Here is a 24,322-nt window from a genome sequence, read left to right on the forward strand (position 1 = left end):
ATCCAATTCACTGAACATGATTAAAAATATGAGTTAACAAAATTTTTTCGTTTTGGTAATGTTCTACTAAATATAGGTCGAGTTAGGAAAGGATATGATCAATGATAATTAAAACTCTAATAAAGAGATGTTTCAGAATTTTGAAGTATTGAACTGTATAATGCAAACTGAATTAAATATAACCTAAATCATGCCACTTGATGGCCTAAGACATGAGCATGCACAACCAACCTCTGTGCCCACCCGTTATAAGGCTTCTTAGATGGGCTGTGGTTGCCACTTTCTTCCGGTTTTCTCTTCTGGGAATGGTGCTTGTCTCTGCTCTCCTTATCTTTCTTCTTTTCGTGGTCCTTATCCTTCTTTTCTTTCTTTTCGTCTTTTTTATCCTTATCATCTTTATCCTTCTCTCCTTCTTTCTTATCTTCTTGTATCTTTCTATTTTTTTTGTACAGTTTATGAAGTTTTCTTGCATCATATTCCGTAAACTTGGAGACAAACTGCCACAACAGACTGAAAGGTAAAACAATATTGAAATTCTATGCAACATCTATCCATCCATTCCTCTCTCTCCCTCTTATATAAAGTACATAAGTAACTATTTGTGTGAATATAATCTTTTCATATTTTCTCTGTAAAAAAATAAAAAGTGGAAGTGTGGCTTACAGGAGAATGCAATGCTTATTTAATTTACACAAGCTTGTTATCTTGAGGTTATCTTGAGATGATTTCGGGGCTTTTTTTTTTAGTGTCCCCGCGGCCCGGTCCTCGACCAGGCCTCCACCCCCAGGAAGCAACCCGTGACAGCTGACTAACACCCAGGTACCTATTTTACTGCTAGGTAACAGGGGCATAGGGTGAAAGAAACTCTGCCCATTGTTTCTCGCCGGCGCCTGGGATCGAACCCAGGACCACAGGATCACAAATCCAGCGTGCTGTCCGCTCGGCCGACCGGCTCCCCTAAAGCTCTTTATCATAATTCCTCACTAGTTGTCTACATCCAAATGATCATCACCACATCACCTTAAGTCATTACTGTCCACTTGATGAAAAGCTACAAAACAACAAATCTTGTTTTGATATGAATGAACATTTTATTTCTTCAAATACAAGATCTAAGGCAAGGAAGTAACTAGAAAGTTAGCATAATTTTAATATTATAATAATCTGATGTAATTGGAAGGAGGTACAATGCTAGTATGCTCTGGAGAGAAGCTTTATAAGACACCACCAGCATGGGTTCATGGATGGTAAATTGTGCCTCACAGGTTTAATTAATAGAATTCTATGACCAGGAATAACAGGTAATGTGCTCTAGTGAATAAGGGAGTATCTAAGCAACAGAAAACACCAAATTACTGTGAAGGGTAAAAGACCTCAAGAGTGGCAAGATGTCACCAACCTGGCTAAACATAAATCAAAGTTAGAAAGATTCAGAAAATTCCTTCGAAGACAGAAGTTAGGGGGGAGACATGATCACCACCAACAAAATTCTCGGAGGAATTGATAGGGTGGATAAAGACAAACTATTTAGCATACGTGGAACATGAGAAAATAGACATAAGTGGAAACTTGGTACTCAAGTGAGTCACAGACACATTAGAAAGAATTTTGTCAGTGTCAGGGTAGTTAACAAATGGAATGCCCTAGGAAGGTGATGTGGTGTAGGCAGACTCCATACACAGTTTAAAATGTAAATATGATAGAGCCCAATAGGCTCAGGAATCTGTACACCAGTTTATTGATGATTGAGAGGTGGTACCAAAGAGCCAAAGCTCGACCCCCGCAAACACAACTAGTTGAGTACACCTCCAAACAAATCCAGAAAAAAGGCACTTTTATAGCTTTTGCCAAATTAATACAATCCAATTTTCTTTATAAGCATAATTCCTCTGTATCTCTATTAAAATTGATAAAGTCCTTACAAACAAAATAATATTTATACAGTTTACTTAAAGCCTACTCTCATCCTTGTTTCTCAATAATGATGGCTTTACTAGAAGACCTTATGTCATATTTTATTATATTTAAATTAACATGCAGTATTTTAAATAATACTTTGTATAGACCAACCACAAATAATGTGCCGCTGGTATGAATGCTGAGGGAGAGAGAAAGACCTTTTCCCACTCATACAAAACTAGAGAAACCGTACCTTTTCCACTCACGCACAGAGTCTGGATCCTTCAAAGATTCAAGGCAACGTTCGATATGGTCTCCAATTTGCACTAAACAGCGTCTTGTGTGTTGAATTTGTTCTTCTTGGTTTAAACTCTCATTGGGATTGTCAAGAGTTTTCAAAGCTTTCTTCATGGGTCTCATCTTCTCTTTGCACTGAAAAATATTAACTTTTTTTAGAACTATGATGCCTGAATGATTCATAGTAGCTAGTGTATTCTCATATTGAGACTAAGAACTATTTTCATTGTATTATTACAAATATTTTAAAATTCATAATACTTTTTAGAATTTTACGTTTATCTCTTTAATTATTTACCTTTTGCTCAGTATATAAAGCCCTTATAGGCAAAATACCACTGTTAATAAAGCCTACTCTCAACTTAGTGTTCCTCTATACAAGGCAAGAGAATATTATATAAAAATTCTTTCCTCTATGTTTTCCTTAAACTGAACTGTATCAAGCCCAAATACATTCAAGAAAAAGTATAACCTATTCTTAAAATATTAATACAAACTGAATTATGGTGTGTAAGGAAAGTATTATCCAGAAAAATTTAGTAGATGTCTAAATTGGTTAGAGATAAACTTCCAATGATAATGTAAGAACCTCAAATTTCCATTCAATTACAGTTTGCAGTCCCCAGAGCAAAGATTTTCTAGTGGAAGATGCCTCCATACGACTCCCAACTCCTCTCATTGGACTTCATAAAACCCTGAGTTTAATTTGAATTTGAAAAAGTTATGATTGTCTAGTTTGGTAACTAAACACTCAACATACCTCATCCCACAGAGGGTGAGTTTTGTCCAACTCCTTTGTTTCATCTAAAGGAACAGGTTCTCCATTTGCTGTTATGTGCACAGGTCCAGCTTTCTTCTCTTTCTCCTTTTTCTCCTTCTTCTCTTTCTTCTCTTTCTTTTTCTTTGCTTTTTCTGCATCTTTGCTGTCTGTTTCTTCTTTAACTTTAGCTTTATCTCCATCTTCTTTCTCCTCTTTTGAATCTTTAGATTTTGGCTTGGAATCCTTGTGTTCTTTTGTTTCCTAATAAAGATAAACAAGATATAAGATATATTTGTAATAGGATTTGCAACATAATTGTATATTTGAGTTTGTGAAGTATGAAAGTAATTATGTAGTTTAAAAAATTACAAAAACTACTGCCTTATATCAAGATTTAATCAAATGTACATATATACAATACATTAGCCCCTGAAAATACAGTCCAAGATGTCCTTCCTAAAGACTTGGAAGTGCTGTAGATTCCTCACTTGCCACCACAAGTGATCAAGTGAGGCTTCTCTACTTCAAAGTAACTCATCAAACAGGAAACAAAGGAATGTGGTGAGAGGAAAATGTTAGGGCAGAGGGGAAGATGCAAGAGGAATTATGCAAAGTTCGGTACTTAAACCACTATTAATGACCTCATGGAGGAGGCAAGATTGAACATGATAATATTTGATGATGAAAAATGATGAGGGATAAGAAATGAAGAGGATTGTACAACACTACTGCAGGATATAGACTGGCTGCAAGAATTACCAGACAAATGGCTACCGGAGGTTAATACAAAATATTTTTAAGAATGAGGCTTGGAAGAGTGGACCTAGTGGGCATTATATTTATGTGTAACATTAATTCAACAATTAATCAACATAGCACCTTATATAACACTACAGGGATGCTTACAAAAAATCCCTGTTGTGCCAGAGCTTGGATGTCATCCTACCTGACAATTTTTTAATCTTATCTATGGCAAATTTTGAATTTTTTATAACAAAAAAAAGTAAATTTGAGAAGATGATGAGAAGCATTCAATAGCTCAGAAAACTTACAAATAGATTAGTAACAACTGGTTTTGCAACTAACAAATAGTTTAGTAATAACTGGTGTTTGAAGAGAATCATGAAGTAAACAATTTGTGGCACATCATAACTATAAGTAAACACTAGAATTAACAGCATGCATTAATGCACCTTATAGAAGCAATTTTGGTTTTAGGAACAAAGAAAAAACCAGCACTGAATGTAATGAAACACCATTTTCTAGACGAGACCTAGAGGCTCCCTGGAGCTAACCGGGCTGATAAGACCCTGGCATCAGTCAATGCACTTGGAGTTCAAGGCCTACTGGGGACCACGAGCCAGAACCTGAGGTGATCGCTCACCGTCATGCTTGTTCGCTCATTTTCATTTGGGGAGTTCTGTCCACTAGTTCGGCTTTCAGTAGCAATATTTTAACTAGAATAGGGGTTTGTTTTGGGGCGTTTACCTTTCTGGGTGCCTGACCCGATAGATGGCACATAGAATGCTTCCAACCACACGGGGGTTTCCATAGGCCATTGCTCCTCGTGCCTCTCTGAAGGTGGGTCAGGTTCTGGCTCGTGATCCCCAGTATGCCTAGAACTCCATGCGCATTGACTGATGCCAGGGTCTAATACATTCTTATCAGTCCGGTTAGCTCCGAGGAGCTGAAGGGGCTCCCCCCAGAAAGACTCATTATTTACCTTAGATGTCTTCTTCTGGTTTGAGCTAGTTCCATGAGAGGAGTTTGTCAGCCCATCGTCAGAACTATCATCATTTTCTATTATGGCTTTCGAAATTCCCTTTGGTTCTTTAATAATCTTTCGTGGTTTTATTGGTTTGCGAATATTTGGCTGTTGAAAAAATATTAGATTTAAATGATAGTAGTTTAAGTTTTTTTAAGCTAAACCCTTTGCAAAAGTATTTAAAAAAAAATTGATCTTATATAAAGAGATTACAGGGAAATTCACAAAGCTTGGAAACAGGTAATTTACTTCATATTTAAGACATTGAACACTTACCTTAACAGGTATTAGACCCATGTGTTTCTTGATGAGTTTAAGAAGATATTGTGCTCTGCTTTCTAAATGTTTTCCCTGTGGTTTATGGTCACCAGGTAGGAGTATTTTGTCTCCCAAGTTAAGAGCTGGATCAGCCTTAATCAGCGCCCATGAACCCATTCCAAACTCATAGATGCCACAAAGCAATCTGTAAGTGTAAAAATTCATCATACTGTTAGGATTTTGAGCACTCAAAATTTTCATTTCAGCCAATATTTTACTTACATAGAGTTTGATTATTAGGACTAATTATCAGATAACTGAAAATCCAGAAACTCAAAAAAAGGTTTATTTGAGTTTTATCGTTTCATAATTTTTGTATTTATTTATTTTAATAGAAACATGATAAAAACACATGTAATGGTGTTTTAATACAAATGCACCAAAGTTTATTTAGGAAACCGATTAAATTTTGTGTTTTTAGAATGTCTCTCTCGTCCCGAATCAAGCCGAGACTTCACTGATACCGTGGCAATACCGCCTCGTGCACTAAACCACATTGTATATAATACATTGGGCCACTGAAACTCACCCAGAGTGGGTTAAATTATATTCAACACCGGTTTTCTGGAGGGTTTGAATGGTGGCATCCCGTAGCTAACTAACCTCAAAGTAGAAGGAAAAACTGGAACTTACCAGGGAAGAGAGTGAAGCTTACATTCATAAAGAAGAGAACTATGGACGAGAAACCCAACCCAAGGCAACACAAGCCTAAAAGGGATCAGAAACAATGAGCAGATAAGAAGCCACTAGGATCGTTTGACCTTTGATCGTTTGAGCCCTTGAGCCCTAATATCAGCCCATGACAAGTAGGAAAAAACCCTTGGGGTTCAGACAGGGCACAAAGAGCCAGAAATCAATGCTGAGCCAGCCACCAAGCTGCCAGAATGATCACCCTGCCTATGTAAGACTCCAATTTAGACAACACCTAGACAAACAGCTAAACCAGAGGAAACAGGTAAACAACCCCCCACCTCGACTAGTCCAGTCAAAAGGTATCTACCACGAGAGCCTCACAATCAGGGACCAGAGAAAAAGAAGAGGGATGCCCCTGACCCCATGTCAAGGTGAAAAGGTCCACCTTGGGGTGACCGAGTCTCTCACAGAGCCACCAAAAAGACACATCACTGATGGTTTATTTTGTGGAAGTGGGATAGAATTTATTTTGTGGTTCACATTTATTTTGTGGTAGTGGGATAGGCCTGTATATGTCACACTCGAATTATACAGAATCCAAAGAATCCAGAAGTCGAGCTACTCATAGAATCCAAGTGTTGGTGCTATCTGGTGGTGGCTAGCTGCAGATAGGGAGGGTTCAACCTAACTACTGGAAGGATCATTAGCAGTCATTTCTGCTTCATTCCCGTTCTTTCTGTGAACCTTGCAGTTGTCTGATTTGCATTGATTACATTCTGGACATTTTTTGGCGAGTGTGATCATAACAATCCTCTGCTCCTTGCACCTCAGTGAGGAGACCAGGTTCTAGCTCTGATCTCAAGTAGGCCATTAAACACTCCTAAGCCTGATGTGACTTGTGTGTGCAGCTACCTCACTGAGCTAACTGTTCAGCCCCTCCAGAAAAGAAAACAAAAATATTTTTTGCTTCAAATATTTTGTGTACTGCATATATGACTGGCAGATATCTGGCTAAAATGTCTATGGATTTTGTGAAGAGGAAGCAAATTACTTTATCAATTAAGGATAAGCTTAATCATAGGAAAATACTGATTAAATCTGAAACTGAGTAAGCTTACCTTGAGTCATCAGCTATGCCCCAAGGAACATCCCAATGAGCATCTTTCACTCTCTTGATTTGTAATGTCCATGAAGCTCTCTCCACGGGAGCATGAGGAACAACATTGTCAAGTGGAGCTAATTCCTCCAAAGTTGTGAGAGTTGTTTTGGCATTAATAGCAACTCCAGACAACTTAAAAGATGGTCCTCTATCCCGTCGTTGTTTAGGTTGACCTGAAAAAATGCGCAAAAGTGCTATAATTAAAATGTTGGAAAATACTCTGGAAACTTTACAATGTTTCAGAACTATGGATTATAACTTAAATATCAGAAATTACCTTCAATCTGTTAAAAAGCATAAGCTTATGGAAATTTAAACGTCCATGAATGAAATTTGAAGGTTAAATATATAATCCATATACAAGACACAACTGTGCCAGGGTACTAGTAAAGTTAATACAGACATTGTCAACAATGATGTGCACAAATGCATACACAGGTTCTACACCAAGGTAATGCCGAATCAAGTTTTGGTGGTTTTCCTCTTGAGGAAGATACCAAGGCACCAGAAAACCTTGCAAATTTTGAAATATTTAATCAAGGAAGCCATATATAGGTTGGTTAACATTTGAAATGAGGTAATTGAATCCATTTTGTAGAATTTGTTAAAGAGAATCTTACCAGTTCCACTAAATGGGGAGGAAGAAAACTTAAGCTTTAAATGATTCATGATATTTTCTAACTAGTTAATAAGAATTTAGAAAGGCAGGATATTGTTGACTGGTTAGAAAAAAAAGAGAGGCTAATGGCCCCAGTTATGGTATATTGAGTGAGGTTAAGTTTCTCCAGTACATTAATGATGAGGTGGAGAAAGGAAAGGATGATGATGAGGAGGAAGCAACACAACAGACAACCAAATTCAGTGACCTTAATTTTATTAACAAATTAATTAATTGTGCGTCCTTCAATGATAGTCGAGTAATAGGAAGTTTATATCAGTACTTCAGGCACACTAAAGAGCTGATCATAAAAGATGCAAATGAAAAAAGAAGGCAAACCAAAATAAATTTGTATTTGCTAAGATCAGAAAGCCAAAAATCTTCAACCAGTGAACCCTTAGCAGCAGCTCAGTCAAACCTGACCTTGCCAAACAATTATACAATAATTTTAGGGCATGAATGGGTTAATATACAGAATTTAAGTCCTGCAATGATCAAGAGGCCTTCAGCTCTACCCACCAACGTCTATACAAGTTCTTACCATGAAGTTTAAGGCTTGGAGAACAAGCAACATACTGTACTTATAAATTATCTAACAAATCAACACACTTCTCACACGAATCTAAATTTTAAATCTTACCTTCCCCGTTCACGTCAGGGGTCTTTTCATTTTCTTTCTGGCTCTCATGTTCCTTCATGGATTCCTCACAACGTTCAACAATAGTTTCACCCAATTTACGCAAGTCATTCATAGGCTTTTCTCTGAGGTCAGCATCGTGAGCAATGGTATCTAGGCGGCGCAAGGGGTTGCTGAACTTCTTAAAACTCTTGAAAAATCTTCGGACCTGCAATCATAATACAATTTAGAATATTTATGTAATCTTAATGTTTTATAAAATCAAGAGACGGATACTATAGATATGGTTATCAACAATGAAAAATGACGGAGGAAAAATGGACTGTTGACTGCAATGATATTCCTTTTTCTGAACAGCACCTCATAAGCTCCTCAAAGCTCATGGCACTTGTATTACATCTCAATATCGACTCGTAACTACTAACTACACACCTGAAGCATACTTATACACACGTTCATATACACACAAAATTTTCTCAAGATGTCTTCAACCATAAATAAAATTATTAAAATTGTGTATATTCAATAAATTCCATACCTCCACATCAGTAAAGCCTTTGATAGTTTCCTTATGGTGCATGCGAGGACGACCCCGTTTCTTGGGTCGATCATCATCAGTATCATCGTTGCTGGACTCTGTTTCTTCCTTCTTTTTCTTGGAACGTGGATATTTTTCATCTTCCTAAAGGACATATGTTGACTTTTATACAATGAATGCAATAAAAAAATTATTAGATGAAAATAAATAAAGCGGTTATTTTTTATAAGGAAACACGATATTTGAAGCCATAAATGTCATAAATATTAAAAACCATGATTTTAAAATTACAATTCAGCAATGCATAATATAAATTTATAAACGCATACCTTCTGCCCCGCTTGATTCACAGTTTTTCGTTTCCTTGGCGGTAGATATAAATCTGCCATCTCCTTTTGACGCTCTTCCTCTTCTACTTTTGTTCTGAAATCTTCCGGGATAATTTCATCCTGCAGAAATATATAGTATTATGTTAATCATATTTACTAATTCCTGGAGCTGGTTTACTATCTGCTATATTACAAGGCTGCAATAAAGTTTGAGTTAAGAAATGGTGCAAATAATATACCAAAAATTCATGTAAATCATTAGATTAAACCAAGCTGGATTACAAGTAGCCAATCAAGTACAGTATTGAAAATAGTTATTTAAACAAATTAAACATCTTAAAGCAGCAACACCAAACAAAGAATACAGCAACTACAATTCATTGTCTTGCATGAGCTTGTCTTATTAAAAGTCACAACTGCAATAACTCAGTCACAACACGGCGAAGTGCTAGGAGCTTGCTCCACCTTTGCCGCGGATCGGCCCGGTATTGCAGTACCAGTCACAATGTTATTCACCTCTCTTTGTTACTATCTGAGGATTTATATACATTAGACCCACAAGTAAGACACCTCACACCACAAACAATAATAAGAACCTATTTGTGCCTGCAGGATTGTGCTTTTTAACTCTTCGATCCAACCTTTCTAATTGACCACTTATGTAATGACCCCGCCAACCAATATTCTTTATCCAATCTACTAGGTTAACTGCTGACTATCCCCAGGATGCAACCCACAACAACCATATGTCTCCCAGGTACCTATTTATTGCTAGAGCAAAATAGGCATCAAGCGAAAAGTAACATTACCCAAACACCTCCGTCCTGCCGCAGGGAATGGAGCCGCGATCCATATCTTATTTACAGGACCTATTTTCAAAATAATTTTTTTGTCAATACAGTAATAGGTAATAAAGTAAGAAATAGTAGTCCATACCCAGTCTTTGGTATTTTCATCTGCTATAGAATCCATCTTAGATACTTCTTCATCTTCATCTAGAGTGAATGAGGCCACCTTAAAAGCGGAGAGCAGTTCTTCCCCAACCATAGATGGTGCATCTTCCCTAGTTTCAGCTCTTTTCAGGATTTCATCTATATCACACTGTTGGGAAAAATCTCATCACAATGAATAGATAATACAACAAATAATTATTTGTACATAGTCACAACAATATGTTGATAAATATATATGCATTGTACATTTTTAATACTTAATAAATCAACAAAAAAGGTAAATACATACCACAGGTTCCTCTTCATTATCTTCATCATCTTTAAAGAGCTCCTCAGCACCAAACTTAAGGATTGCATTTAACTCCTCACGATTAAATGGGGTTGAATTTGAACCTGCAAAAATTACAGATGATCATTGTTAAGGAACTTGTTATTTTGCTTTGCATAATTAAACTGATTATTAGATTAAAATTTCTGTATTATTAAATACATAATACAGGAAGCATACTAATCTGACTAAAGCTGCTCATGGATATACAAACTTTTTTTTTTTTAATATTATACAATACACTCAAAAGATGTAGGAATGGGCAGTAAAGTGCAGTTGTGTTCAATTAAAATTTTGCATTTGGCTACCATGAGAGTCCAAGCAGGAACACTAGATAGATGAATCAGTTCATTGAAAAATATAGAGTGACACTTCTTGTGGTCACTTCTCCTCATAACTAGACATGGTCTGTTCATAGACAGGTAGTGGTGAAAGCTATCCCCGGTGAGGCATACATCAGGATACAAACAGGGGTGGTACATACAAGTACTAACCTTCAAAATATTGTAATATTTTAATTCTTTTGAAAATCGAGACTAAATGAGGCTAGCACCTCAAATAAGGTAATCTCTCCCAAGTGAACAAGATTTTAGAGATATTGATAAAACAATCTGTCCTCACATGTATATATATATCTGTATTTGTACACTCAGGCTACAAGTGAACGTATTGAATGCTGAAAATAAAAGCACTAGAGAAATATGTTTTCAGAACTAAAGCATCGGCCTCTCTAGGTTAGGAAGGTTGGTTTAAGTTCATTTGCTTGTGACTAGTAAAAGCATACAATTTGAATGTGTGTCACATTGTGAAAATGAAATGAGATAAAGTAATATCATTATAGTTAATTATAGGTAGCTTAAAGTAATACATTACTATAAGCTACAGGTCTAATTAATCTATTATTTGTTATCACATAAACAATAATTTGAAACATACCCCTAAAATTCTTATTTAGCAGGCTGAGGAATATACTTACTTGTCAACTTTTTGTTAAAGACAGTACGGCCGGAAGTGTCCATGGACTGAATGACGAGATGATCCAAAACCATCTTCTGCTTGGCTCGTTCTATGATGTTCTCTTCAATACTGTTCTTTGTGACTAGACGGTATATATTCACCTGAAATTAACAGCCGAATTATTTTCATTTAAACTAGATGTTGAATGAATCACCTGCAGATAACTGATGGTGTCACTGTCAATTACCACAGCACATGTCAATGCCAGTTTTATGAAATGCACTCTGACAAATGACCAGGATGACATTCTGGCACTAGCACCACATAGAACATTTCAAAGATTTCTAGGATTATTATAGGTATCATTCATAAAACTCAAAAATGAATTCCAGATCCTCCCTTTGCATCACTGGTAACCAAGAGGACTCTAAAATATGCTCTGGCTAGACAACTGCATAGACTACCACCAGAGCAACATAACATCCCCCCAAGAATAGTGTTGCATCGGATAGCTTAAGGTGAAGATGCAGGACTAGGGAATTTTTTACCAGAAATTACATATAAAGTCAAGAAGCTAAGTGTCTAAATTCACATCGGAGCTAAATTTCAGGATAAATAACAGTTAACTCAACCACTTTACCTAAGTCTCGGTGAATACATGCTATAGATATCCAAAACCCTCTACAATTAGCACTATGTAAATTGTAGGAAAGTTAATATGCTATATAAAGAAATGAATCTTACTTGATTTTTTTGGCCAATGCGATGAGCTCTGGCTTGAGCTTGAAGGTCATTCTGTGGGTTCCAGTCCGAGTCGAAGATAATTACAGTGTCAGCGGTAGCAAGATTGATGCCCAGACCACCAGCTCGAGTAGACAGCAAGAAGCAGAAGTCCTGTAAAGTTTAAAACACTTCAATGAAGTCTGGTTCCTTCTTATGACAGTGGTTTCCAAACTTTTCACCGCCATAGCAAAGTCTGATATACTGCACTTACCTAATTGTGACCTGGTGCCCTATTACATCACCAAATAAACTTGCATTAAAATAATATGAGTCTGCTTAAATCTCATAACACAAATTTTGAGTGTCATTATTGGCAAGGGTTAAAGAGAAGAGAGAGAGAGAAGGTAAACTTCTATGTGTGAGTGGTAGCGGATGGGCTTAAAGTCAAAATCAGACTTGGAAGTATATTTGATTCCCACGAGTATCAAGTTACACCTCCAGAAAAATGGTTCCTGGAGTAAATTCTTCAAAGAAGTGCAAAATACTCTACTGAAGCTTGGGAGTGATGATAGGGGACAAGAAGAATGGTATATAATAAGAGGAAGGTAAGTTTAAGAGTCAAAATCTATAAGGTCATAATTTAGAGGAGCTTTACTAAAGCAAATTTTGTTTATATTAAGAAAAGGGTATATTATTTGTCTGATAAAGATCCAGCTAAAAATAAACTGAAGTTACTAAACTCACATTCGAGCCTTCGGCATTGAAGTGGTCAAGAGCTTGCCTTCGTACTTCACCCTTAATAGAGCCATCCAACCTTTGGAAAGGAAAGCGGCGGTACTGTAGGTACTGGGCCAATATATCCAGCATGCGCACCATCTGGGAGAAAATAAGAACTCGGTGGCCGGTCTCTCGAAGTCGTACCAGAAGTTTGTCTAGCAGCATCAATTTGCCACTACCTCTTAATAATTGCTGAAAAGAGTGATGAAATTATAAATAAAATGAGACTCATGTATAACTGTGCTCTTTAAAGAACAGAGCAGTACAGAAACTTGAATAGGTATTATTATTAACATCTTCAGAAAAATATGTATGTTATTTTAAAGAGATTTGCAGTGCACTCACTCACTTTCTAGCTCTTTATATCACAATTTTGAATTTATGGCTATAAGGGCAATATAAATTTTGGAAATAAGTAGTAGAACTGTATATCTGACACTTCATTCACTTACAAAAAATCATCAAAAAGACATTTTAACCACCTTCAAATATTGAGTCCTTTAGAAGATGCACTTGAAATAACCTAATTAATTGGATAAACAAGTTAATGAACTACTAATGTGAGTAGAAGTAGTAGTTCCCTTTCCTTTATCCAATAACAATGATTTACAGACTACCATAGAAGAGCTATAGATGGGGCATTTTCTCACTCTGATAATTTCAACCTTAAAAAATCACAAACTTTCCACCTTATTATAACTTAAGTGGACTAGTTCATTATAATTTGTATTTTTGGGGTCTGGGTTTATGATATAATCCTCATCTTATATTTCCACTAACATTCTACTTTAAAAAGAGTTAAATTATTCATAAATAATTCTATTTCCCCCTTATCATTTAACTAATGTCAATTGAGATTCAAAACAAACACAAGCAAAATATTAAAACACCATTCTAAATTAACACAACTTAGGCCTATTCTATCACAATCTAGACCTAATCCAGTACATGTACTATAATAAACCTGGGTTATAGTTACAGCCTATTAAGTTAGGGGGTCTTGCCTTTGTTTTTGTTTTTTACCAATTCAGTAATTTATTTGTACAACAGTCAATACTTTGTCACTTCTGGCAATGTACTGTCTTAGAAGATAGGTTGCAATATATATACAAATCAAATTTCAACAATACATTAATACAAAATAATTCAAAACTCACCTGTAATATGTCTGAACTGTTGAATTCCTCTGTGGTTTTAGTCAAAAAACAGTGATTACAGCACTTCTTCAGTTCCATCACAATATTAACAAAACTTGACGTCGGTCCCCTATTGCCTGTCACAAACAAATGAGAATTCCAATTATTGTCGATACTATTTGAAAATGTTCTCAACTATAAAGCAAAATATACACACACAAAGTGCAAGCAACCAGAGCATAAATAAAAACTAAGTTGACACATCACATAACAATATTTAACAATTTACTGTGAGAATTAAAATGACACAATCTGCATTCGGCATACTGTTATTAAGTAGCATGCTACATTTATTTATATGATGTATACAAATCTCAACTATGTTTCAGATACCCCAAATATTTGTTTAAATAAATAACAAACAAATGTAACCCATGAGGCACGCTAAAATATTCACAAATTCTTATAAATGCAACACCTGAATACTGTACCTTCATTATACTTTATTACCTTACACACATTTTGTTAAAATTCTAACAGGACACAAGAATTTGTTCCTGGTGTCTGTAGACCTGTGCAAGTCCAGAGGCCTGGTAGCCCTAAGGGTGTCTGTATGGTACCACAGTCTAAGCTACTGAGAAGCAGGCCCAGAACATTTCCCAAACTTTTCACCTGTCATATACTGAAAAGTCATTCATCAAGCAATATATATACTTGTAAAAGAGAAAAACTGAATAAATTACTTTACCTTTTTTCAACATTTCATAATTTTTGGTTAGAATCCATTTATAATATTGTTTCTGTTGCTGCATCATATCCACACGTAAAATCTGCTCAACCTTGGATGGCAGGGATTTTTCAACGTCTTTCTTAACTCTGCGCAGTAAGAAAGGCTCAAGCTGACGATGGAGACGGTGAAAACCTTTCTTCATATTATCCCCATCGTGTTGTGATTCAAAGTATTCCCAATCGTCAAACTTTTCAGGCATGATGAAATGGAGGAGAGCCCATAGTTCCTTGAGTGAGTTCTGAAGAGGGGTACCCGTAATAAGCAGACGATGATTGGTGCGGAATTCCTTCAAGGCTTGATATAGCTGCGACTCTTCATTTTTTAATCTGCATGGATCATAAATAATAATTAACCTATCTACAATTTTATGGAAATATTAGACACTATATATTAAACCTAAATCTTAATACCTAAATATTTTGTTTAACAAATGGTATTAATTGGAAATACCAGGTTATAGATCAGTTGTCCAGAGCCAACTTCCCCAGTTCGAAGAAAAAAAGTTGAATGTAATGAAACAATCTTAAATACTACTAAAACCAATCCTTAGGAAATTGCATCAGGCCTCCGAGACCCACCCCTCACCTACTGGAAGTAAGGATCAGAATCTAGCTCACTCTACGAGGCGATGAGACTATCAGGATCAGAAATGTACCTAAAACAAAAAAAAAACAAAAAAAAAAAAAATAAAAAAAAGCACAAAAAACAGAATGGTTAGGCACAACAAAACTGCTTCAATGAAAATAGTAAATCCGACATAAACAAGGCAACCAATTGTTGCTGCAGGAAAATTGCCTGAACTGCAATGTGCCTTGGGTAAGAAAATTCTATCCATTCAAATTAACAAACCCTTCAAGCCAGGGTAACCATGGGCAATAGGGAAACCATGGATTCTTATCTAGCAATTCCAAATTCCCTTGACAAGAGAGACAGAACATAGGCAATGTAAATGCAAACTCTGGAATCTTGAACCCTTCAGGAACATAGCTCAGAAGTAACGGAAAGTAGAAGATGAAGGCTCTGTCACTTCAGTTAAGACCAAAGGTAGAGCTAATCCAAGGGCATCCAACTCACTCCAATATCCATTGGAGCCTGCAGACACATGACCCTAAACCATTTAGGAGCCTGTACTAACAGAGGCTAGGGAACTGAACAAACCAATGTCAGGCAAACCGGCCACTTGACAACCAAAGTAGAGGAGGTCGGTGTATATTTGGCACAGACGTTAAAACTCAGACTCTCAATATCCTCCTCATAAAACAATGAATGATTTGCAGACCCACTGCCTGCTCAGCCAAGGGCCATGTAATCCAGTACCATTGAATGCAATCAAGAAATACAACACCAGTAGCCTAATAAACTGCCATTTGGGAAGACAGTTTGGTTAAAATAGAGGTAAAATGCTTACGAAAGGCACACACACACGATGCTGAAAATTCCTCTAAAACCAACAGGCAACGACAGAGGTAGTAAAAAGTAACCCCTTGCTATCCAAAAACTGCAGAGAATTGCCAGACACAGATATGAGTAAGGACACCATAACAGCGTGCTTAAACACACAGACCTGATAAAACCATCAGTTTCATTTCTTTCAATTGGGCCCCAGGAGACTCATCTCACGGACCTTTCATAATTGTTTCAAAGATCATTTAAAAAATGTTTGGAATACTTGAGGATAATTAAATGCTTAGGAGAAAATTCAGCAGGTGGTTGTCCCTTACAAACTAAGGTGTTCTCTGAGGAAACAATGTGTTAAGATATTGACTAACATACAGACAGAAAAACTATTTTCCCACAAGCATTACTTTATGAGGACAATGCTAATGCGATCTATATTACTGACCGAAAGTAAGAAAAGAATAACATTTAAATTGCAAATAATTAAGCTACACTTACCTATGCGCTTCATCTACTACTAGACATGCCCAATGGCACGAGTCTCGCAGGTATTCTTTGTCACGTAAAAGAATCTCGTAAGTTGTAAGGACGGCATTAAACTTGATTCGTTTACTTGAATGAGTCCATTCAAATTCTGTAACCTACAAAATATATAGTAATAAAGTTATTGAACATATCACCAATTTCCTGGTTAATTGAAAATAACTTCAGAAATGTACTGCAGACTTTATAATTTTTTATAACTCATAGCTATATATATATTTAATCTAAATGTTTAATCTAAATTCAATGTGTTCCTATCTGCTTTATGTACATATGACATTATACCAAAAACATATAAGAATTAAAATAATATATTGTTTCAAGTTTGCAAACATCCTGGCATCCCATACTTACAATTCTTCTAGAATCTCTGTCACCAATATAAACAATGACATTCATGTCTGGTGCCCATGTTGCAAATTCTTTTTGCCAAGCATTCAGCGTAGACAATGGCAGGATAAGGATGAAAGGACCATACATGTGGTGTGTATGGAACAGGTAACTTAAAAATGCAATTGTCTGGATTGTCTTCCCTGAAAATAAATTGCATTAAAAGTTATAGAAGCTAGATATATGCTGCATCAAACATTCATTAAATTAATTTCTTATGTTAGCTTTTTTTAAATACCTAGAGAATTTAACCAATATATCAAAAGGAAAAAGTTTACTCCTATAAAATTTTAATTTTAGCATACTGATTCATCAGCAACTAACAAGTATAAGTTTTGAGAGTATTAAAATGACCCTTTCTGAGTGGGTCCTTGATTGTATCCACTAGACAGCAACTTGGGTTTGCCCAGGACACTGCTCACATGCCAGCCCCTCAAGTGTCTTTGAGCTCCAATGGTAATTTTTTTATGAATTTCTTACATGGTCCAGGGACAGGGAGCTCTGGAGAGCAGAGATCAACCTCTCAATCGAGGTATACAAGAGCATTCATTTAAAAAGTTTCCTGTTTCAGTGGGACACAAAATTACTGATGACCTCGTGTGTGAGCAGCATCCTGAGTGTGCTCAGAATCTGATAAGGGGTACCAACCTTGGGAAGTGCTCAGGAAATAATATTTTATGAATAAAATACAGCAAACTCAATTACAGTACTGTATCTGTATTCTCATTTCAGTTAATTATTTGGGAACTGTATTTCACAATATGAATATTATGCTTTTTGGTGTGCATATTAGGCTTTTGAGTGAATATGATAGTCTTATGCATGTATACAAGATTTAATAGTAAATATATAATGCTTTACAGTTTGTAAAATAAGTTTTATATTGTGTGTACTATGCTTGTACAATAGTAGGGGTGTGTGGGTTTAGTTCCAGGCATGCAAGATAATCACGAGTTTACTGTTATCAAAACGGAAATGACAAAATCTTACCAAGACCCATTTCGTCTGCCAGAATAGCAGAATTATGTTTACACCATGCATGAATCAGCCAATTAACACCTTCCATCTGGTAGTCTCTCAACTCTAGGTCCTTTAAATGAAACAAATATGAAAAGCATAAGTTACATGAATTAGAAAAAAAAATTAATCAGATATTCCTTACTTGAACTTCAATTATTAATATAATCATAACCTAAATTTTTAATTTATTTGTCCAGACAATCCTTGTTAAACTCAAGACTAACAGTATTCCTAAATTCCGGCTACCCACACATGACTGAATTTTGAAAATTCACTATGAAAATACAATTTTTTCTGGAAGGATTAATGAAATATAATATATAATTTACAAAAACATAAATGGGGAATTTTGGCCTCGCCCCAATAACTAATTTAGTGTGTTAAGTGTGTTAAAAGTGTGAGTTGGCCTATGGTCCTTATTGATGGGAGCTAAGATGACGGGATCTTCCTTTCTTAGTGCTCAGTGGTGGTCAATCAGCTCACACACCATGACTTTAATCTTATGTTCTAATGTACTACTTATTTTTCATCTATGGGTTACCAAGGACAGCCTACACTACTATAAAGCAGGATTTTTTAACATTTATATTAATATTTATATACTGTCAAAATCATTATTTATATATTTGTCTAAATATGCAGAAACATATATGATTGCATTAGCAATCCAAGAATTTCAAAAATTTTGGTGATAGTTCCGAAAAAGGGTAATTATTCTGAAACTTGAAGTATTTATAAATCCAGAGTGAGCCTGTGACCATATGACTTGGATTCTGGAGAGTGCAAAAGAGTGCAAAGTGCAAAGAAAAAAAAAAAAAAGAGTACATAAGAGTAACATTTTTACAAACCTCATTTTCACCACCTAAGTAGTCTGGCTGCACCTTCATTGGAGCAAACTTTGGTCTATGTTTCAATGCTGAACACTGCTTCGGAGTGCAAGTGGATTTTTCCCGTTCTTTAAATTGTTTTAACTGAAAATAGTTATATTTGATGTAATATATATATCAAAGAGTTTAAGCATCTACTAATACATACACAATTAACATCTAACTACTAGTTTCTATTATAGTAAAAATAATACAAAGGCAAATTAAAAAATATTTCAAATCAGACAGTACTTACCCTCTACACAAAATAAGAAATAAGAAAATACAACAAAACATATAGATTAATATAATCAAACTGGAAGAGAAAATAACTAAAAGAATTGTGTGAAAAATATTTAATGAAATAACCCTTTTTGTGCTGTCCCCCAGTAACTCCCTAGAGCTTAAGGTACTATGACTAGAGTGGCAGGATAACCCTCAACAGGATCTATCTTGAGGTTATCTTGAGATGATTTCGGGGCTTTAGTGTCCCCGCGGCCTGGTCCTCGACCAGGCCTCCACCCCCCAGGAAGCAGCCCGTGACAGCTGACTATCACCCAGGTACCTATTGTACTGCTAGGTAACAGGGGCATAGGGTGAAAGAAACTCTGCCCATTGTTTCTCGCCGGCACCTGGGATCGAACCCAGGACCACAGGATCACAAGTCCAGCGTGCTGTCCGCTCGGTCGACCGGCTCCCTTTAGGATAACTATAGGATAACTATAGATCTGAAATTGCTAAAATATAATGAGACAAGCCAATGCGATTCAGTGGTTTTACCTTCCAAAACTGAAGATAGATCACAGAACTTACTTCAATGAAGATATACATGTAGAAAATAACATTAAAAATTAGTAAAATTAGGAATTATACTTACTTGTTCACTAAATCTTGTATTACAAAGATCTTCCAATTCCCACGTAGCTTCAGCATATGGAAGATTCTCCCACTTCACATAGTAGTAGGTGTTGCCATTCTCCTGAGCCTCGGCAAATATTCTTTCTGCTCTGTGGACATCATGTAAAGGATGAGAAGAAAAAAATCCCATTGCTAAAATAATATGTATTTAGCCTTTTCTTTTACTTAACAAAGATAATTTACATCTATATGCTGATACATATTCTAGCATGAAATACTTAAAACATTTCCATGACATCTCATGCTGTCATATAATATCTAATTATTTTCATGTAAATTGAATGTAAACATATTATACACATACCCACACACATATACATATATCAGTGAGTCAAGTATAAGGATTCCAGATTATAAAAATTAAAAGCATTATGATATTTTAGCATATGCCCAAAGTTTCTAGACGCAGCCTTTTAAAGGTGCTCACCTAACTATATGTACCAGGAGCAAGATACTGCTCTAAAGAATCACCTCTCAGTATTGTACCTGATGCTTATAGACATTCCAACACTCCAATGCTAAGTTCTAATTGCTCTTGAAATTGTAAATTGCCCCATACAAGGCAGCTCTTATTTACTGTATATATATCCACTCAAACTGAACCTGTTAGAATGAATTGCCTCTCAACCTTTGCATACTCACAACCGAGAACCCCAGGTGGGACAGAAATGGTTGGGCACATTTCTTATCACCTAATGCCTCTGTTCACCTAGCAGTAAATAGGTACCCAGGCATCAGTCAGCTTATATCTAAATGGCAGCTAGAATTTAATCTGAACAAATGTAAAGTAATGAAGATGAGAAAGAATGATGAGATTTGCTAGAAATTTATTCTATATAGGAGGCCTGACAGTTAAGTGGACAGTGCTCAGAATTTGTAGTCCTGAGGTTCCGGGTTCGATCCTCAGTGGAAGTGGAAACAATTGGACAGAGTTTCTTTCATCCCGATGCTCCTGTTCACCTAGCAGTAAATAGGTACCTGGGAGTTAGACAGCTGGTACAGGCGACTTACTGGGTGTGTGTGACAAAAAACGAGGCCTGGTCGAGGACCGGGCCGCGGGGACGCTAAATCCCGAAATCCTCTCAAGATAGGGTAATTATGTGTAAGAAACAATAAGAGAAAAAGACCTTGGAGTGGATATAATCCAAACAATAACACCAGAGATTCATGTAAACAGGATATCAGCGGCTTATGGCAACATGAGAACAACATCCACAAATTGAAACAGGGTAGCTTTAAAATCCAAATACACTGCCTATGTGACACCATTACTGGAGTATGCAGCACCAACATAGAATCCACACCTCATGAAGCACAAAAGGAAACTTGGAAAACATACAGGGATTTGCAATTAAACAAGAATGATAATTTAGATGACTCAATTAGAATATGGCCAGGCTAAGAGATCTCAATCTCACAATTTTACATAGAGAGGAAATAGAGGATATGTGATAAATACATACAACATACTGATGGGAAGTAGACAAGGTCAGCCAATTTCAATTGAAAGGAAGGGATATTGGTTAAGCTGGATATGCAACTGATTCGTAGAGATGTAAAGAAGTTCTTGTTCCCAGTCAGCAAGTGGAGTGCATTGAAAGATGTTGAAGCCATTTCCATCCACAAATTCAAGAAAGAACTTTATAATCTCACTCTGATGTGGTTTTTGACAAGCACTAAAATAATGGTACTGCTACCCTGATCACTTGATATCACATTTTCTTTTGTATTCCATAGTTGGCAGTCAAGTGCACCTATCCTTGAGGTACATTTCATGATAATGGCCTCATGCACCAGAAATTTGTTCCAAATGATCCAACAGCCAATCACAATTGATTTAACATTGTCTTTCTGAAATATTACAAACTATTTCGTACAAATCATGTTGAACATTTGATTTTGATGATTACGTTCCTGATGCATCACTCATTATAAAATACAATACTAACATGGCAAGGCTTTCCCACCTATTACACAGTAATAGAAATAAATTATCCTGCACCCGTGAAGGGCCATATCATAATACAACATGCATGCATGCATTCAGATACTGCATTTCATTTTACAATTCTCAATTTTCATAAAATAACACCATTATATGAATTTCAAATTTACTAACCATACCATAATTAAAATTGTATAATTGCCCGAAACTTGGTACTTAATTCATAAAACGTTTTCACTACTTGATTTACCCATTTAGCAAATGTAAGATGACCAACCTGATATGTGACTGATATAATTCCTTCTCTAATTCAGACTGGATCTCCATATATTCTACTTCTTCTGGTGATGCTTGTTTTCGCCACAAATCCATCTCCTCCTCTTTCCGCAGATAGTTCTCCAACTTTTTCATACCTTTGATCTGAAATGCATTGTACTGGTCCAGAAAGGAAAGCTTCATTAATGAATATCACACACTTGATCAGAGCACAATGGTGGGTGATTTTCAACTGTGAAAATTTCAGCAAAACTGCAAGCTCAATAACATCTACTGATGGGATAATTAGCCAAAAATTCACTTATCAGAAGTTATGCAGTAATATTGTGTGCAACAAATACTGCAGACGTAACGTCTATAGCAACATAATGCAGAATATAAATGGTGCAAGATACAAAGTTGTCCCAAATTACAAACGTTGCACTATACTGTAATTCTCACTAGCACTGGATTAACTATATTTGTCCAATTTTTTATGTACACCACAAAGTCAAATATCCCCCTAGCATTAAGAGCTTTTACACTGCATGTCCAATGATTTTAGCCTGTGTATTATCATTATCACTTAAAGTGCGGTTACAGTATCGCCATACATTGATACACGGGGTAATACTGTTATCAAACCCTGATTCAAACTATTATTTGTTTGGTTTTACATGAATGATGCTAATATGGATGTCTATATCAATGTAATTGAGTTTACCTTGACACATTAGAAAATCTTGCTCTCATTTCATTATTGTTTACTAAGCAAATGCAGTTACCGCTGCAAATGTTATTATCCCAATGCAATAATCGTTTTTATAATTACATCATATGTAAACTGATTATGTTCGTATGGGTTTCACAACTCTATTTTATATATATTATTTGGGATATATATATAGACACACACACACAAATAAGAGTTCTTACATTCATGTACAGCCACTAGCATGCGTAGCATTTCGGGCAAGGACTTGCCCAAAATATGTTTTCCTAGAATATGACCCCCCAAATCGTTTAACAACCAAGTACCCATTTTACTGCTGGGTAAACAGTGGCTTCAGTTATGGACTGGCACCCAGTAAATTCCTCCTCAGCCAGGATACAAACCCAGAACAGAACTATATCTTTCACCGAGATACTTGACTTTATGGTGCATTCAGAGATAATGGTTATCTGATTCTATCGTACTTACTTGGAAGTCAATAATCAGATGCCATTATTTGGTAAGCAAAAGTGGTTGCAATGTAGTTAACAAAAGAAATAGGACAACTCTGAATTGCAATAAATCTGAAGATAAAAGAAATAAGGCATAATACTAATTACTGAATGCAAAGCTAAATAAGGAATAAAGCTGTCACCTTGATTCATGCAGTATTTAGCAACTTAAGAGGAACCCTAAAAGCCTTAAGCATTCCAGAAAAGCTAGGTATGAGAGCCAGGGACAAACATAAAATGAAATGTGCGACTGATTAGGGAAATTATGAGAACAGCATCCCAAACAAAAGCAGCGCTATTGAAAAGGGAAAAATAACAATGCAAAATCCTATTTTATCTAGTTATGTCAGTATTTTGCTATATAACCTATAGAATTACAGTATAAGAAGCTCAGACTTGCAAATTAGCCTTTCAGGGCTTATAAAATATCAGGCACTGTATCTTTGGCATCTGTAAACAATAGTAGCTAAAGTCTTGAGGCCTGTTGCATGTGTTTCATGGAGGTCCATATCATAAGTTCCACAATAGCACTTAAAAGATGTATGTGGTCATTTATCTAAATAGAGAATGTACATTTCTGTATGTGCATTTTGTTTTAACACACACACACAAAAAAAATCAATATGAAAAATGCATTTTCCCACATACAAATCTGCAAATTAGATCTGAATTGAATTCCTGTTTTGGTGCATGATGCCCAGATACTGTGATATGACATGTCCCCCCGTAAACAATTTTATGCATTTTTGGAATACATTCTCACATCACGGCGGCTCTTTAAGCATTCTACATTTCTCAATATACTGTACTGTAATTATGGGCAGAAATGGGTTGAAGTATTCAGTAATAATATTCATGTTGTTGTTGTTTAAATGAATGGACAAATTTTAACCTTGGGAGGTCTCTGAAATTCATCTCTGAGCAAAACTATACAATATATATCACAAGTATTGAAAGAAACACTTGGAGAGGATGAACTTATTCATTTGTCAATAATATCCAAGTATTTCTCATTTCAATATGTCAGTCTAATAAAGACCGACATATTTCAGAAACAAGGGAATGATGCTAAGGATGAGGAAAATGAGCTGCCCAATAAAACCTTT

General features: G+C 35.9%; 1 protein-coding gene across 7 annotated transcripts in view; it reads right to left on the reverse strand.

Moving 5' to 3' along the window:
• The window catches only part of Chd1 (chromodomain-helicase-DNA-binding protein 1), a 48,863-nt gene that overhangs the window by 2,776 nt on the left and 21,765 nt on the right, over nt 1-24,322 (reverse strand). For 4 of the 7 annotated variants that reach the window (XM_069339350.1, XM_069339348.1, XM_045746903.2 and 1 more), the window contains 22 exons: nt 22,015-22,157; nt 19,752-19,881; nt 18,857-18,979; nt 17,979-18,078; nt 16,953-17,131; nt 16,554-16,696; nt 14,616-14,983; nt 13,889-14,004; nt 12,699-12,923; nt 11,976-12,125; nt 11,251-11,392; nt 10,236-10,339; nt 9,930-10,094; nt 8,994-9,113; nt 8,665-8,808; nt 8,130-8,334; nt 6,791-7,004; nt 4,998-5,184; nt 4,680-4,829; nt 2,957-3,217; nt 2,153-2,331; nt 232-510 (listed from right to left, as the gene is read on the reverse strand). In XM_069339350.1, coding sequence (XP_069195451.1) covers nt 232-510; nt 2,153-2,331; nt 2,957-3,217; nt 4,680-4,829; nt 4,998-5,184; nt 6,791-7,004; nt 8,130-8,334; nt 8,665-8,808; nt 8,994-9,113; nt 9,930-10,094; nt 10,236-10,339; nt 11,251-11,392; nt 11,976-12,125; nt 12,699-12,923; nt 13,889-14,004; nt 14,616-14,983; nt 16,554-16,696; nt 16,953-17,131; nt 17,979-18,078; nt 18,857-18,979; nt 19,752-19,881; nt 22,015-22,157 — 3,827 coding nt within the window. The remainder of the gene's footprint in view (nt 1-231; nt 511-2,152; nt 2,332-2,956; nt 3,218-4,679; nt 4,830-4,997; nt 5,185-6,790; nt 7,005-8,129; nt 8,335-8,664; nt 8,809-8,993; nt 9,114-9,929; nt 10,095-10,235; nt 10,340-11,250; nt 11,393-11,975; nt 12,126-12,698; nt 12,924-13,888; nt 14,005-14,615; nt 14,984-16,553; nt 16,697-16,952; nt 17,132-17,978; nt 18,079-18,856; nt 18,980-19,751; nt 19,882-22,014; nt 22,158-24,322) is intronic. The other 3 variants (XM_069339349.1, XM_069339352.1, XM_069339351.1) reach the window with 2 other exon arrangements.

Source organism: Procambarus clarkii, chromosome 41 (assembly GCF_040958095.1).
Source record: "Procambarus clarkii isolate CNS0578487 chromosome 41, FALCON_Pclarkii_2.0, whole genome shotgun sequence".
Taxonomy (NCBI): domain Eukaryota; kingdom Metazoa; phylum Arthropoda; class Malacostraca; order Decapoda; family Cambaridae; genus Procambarus; species Procambarus clarkii.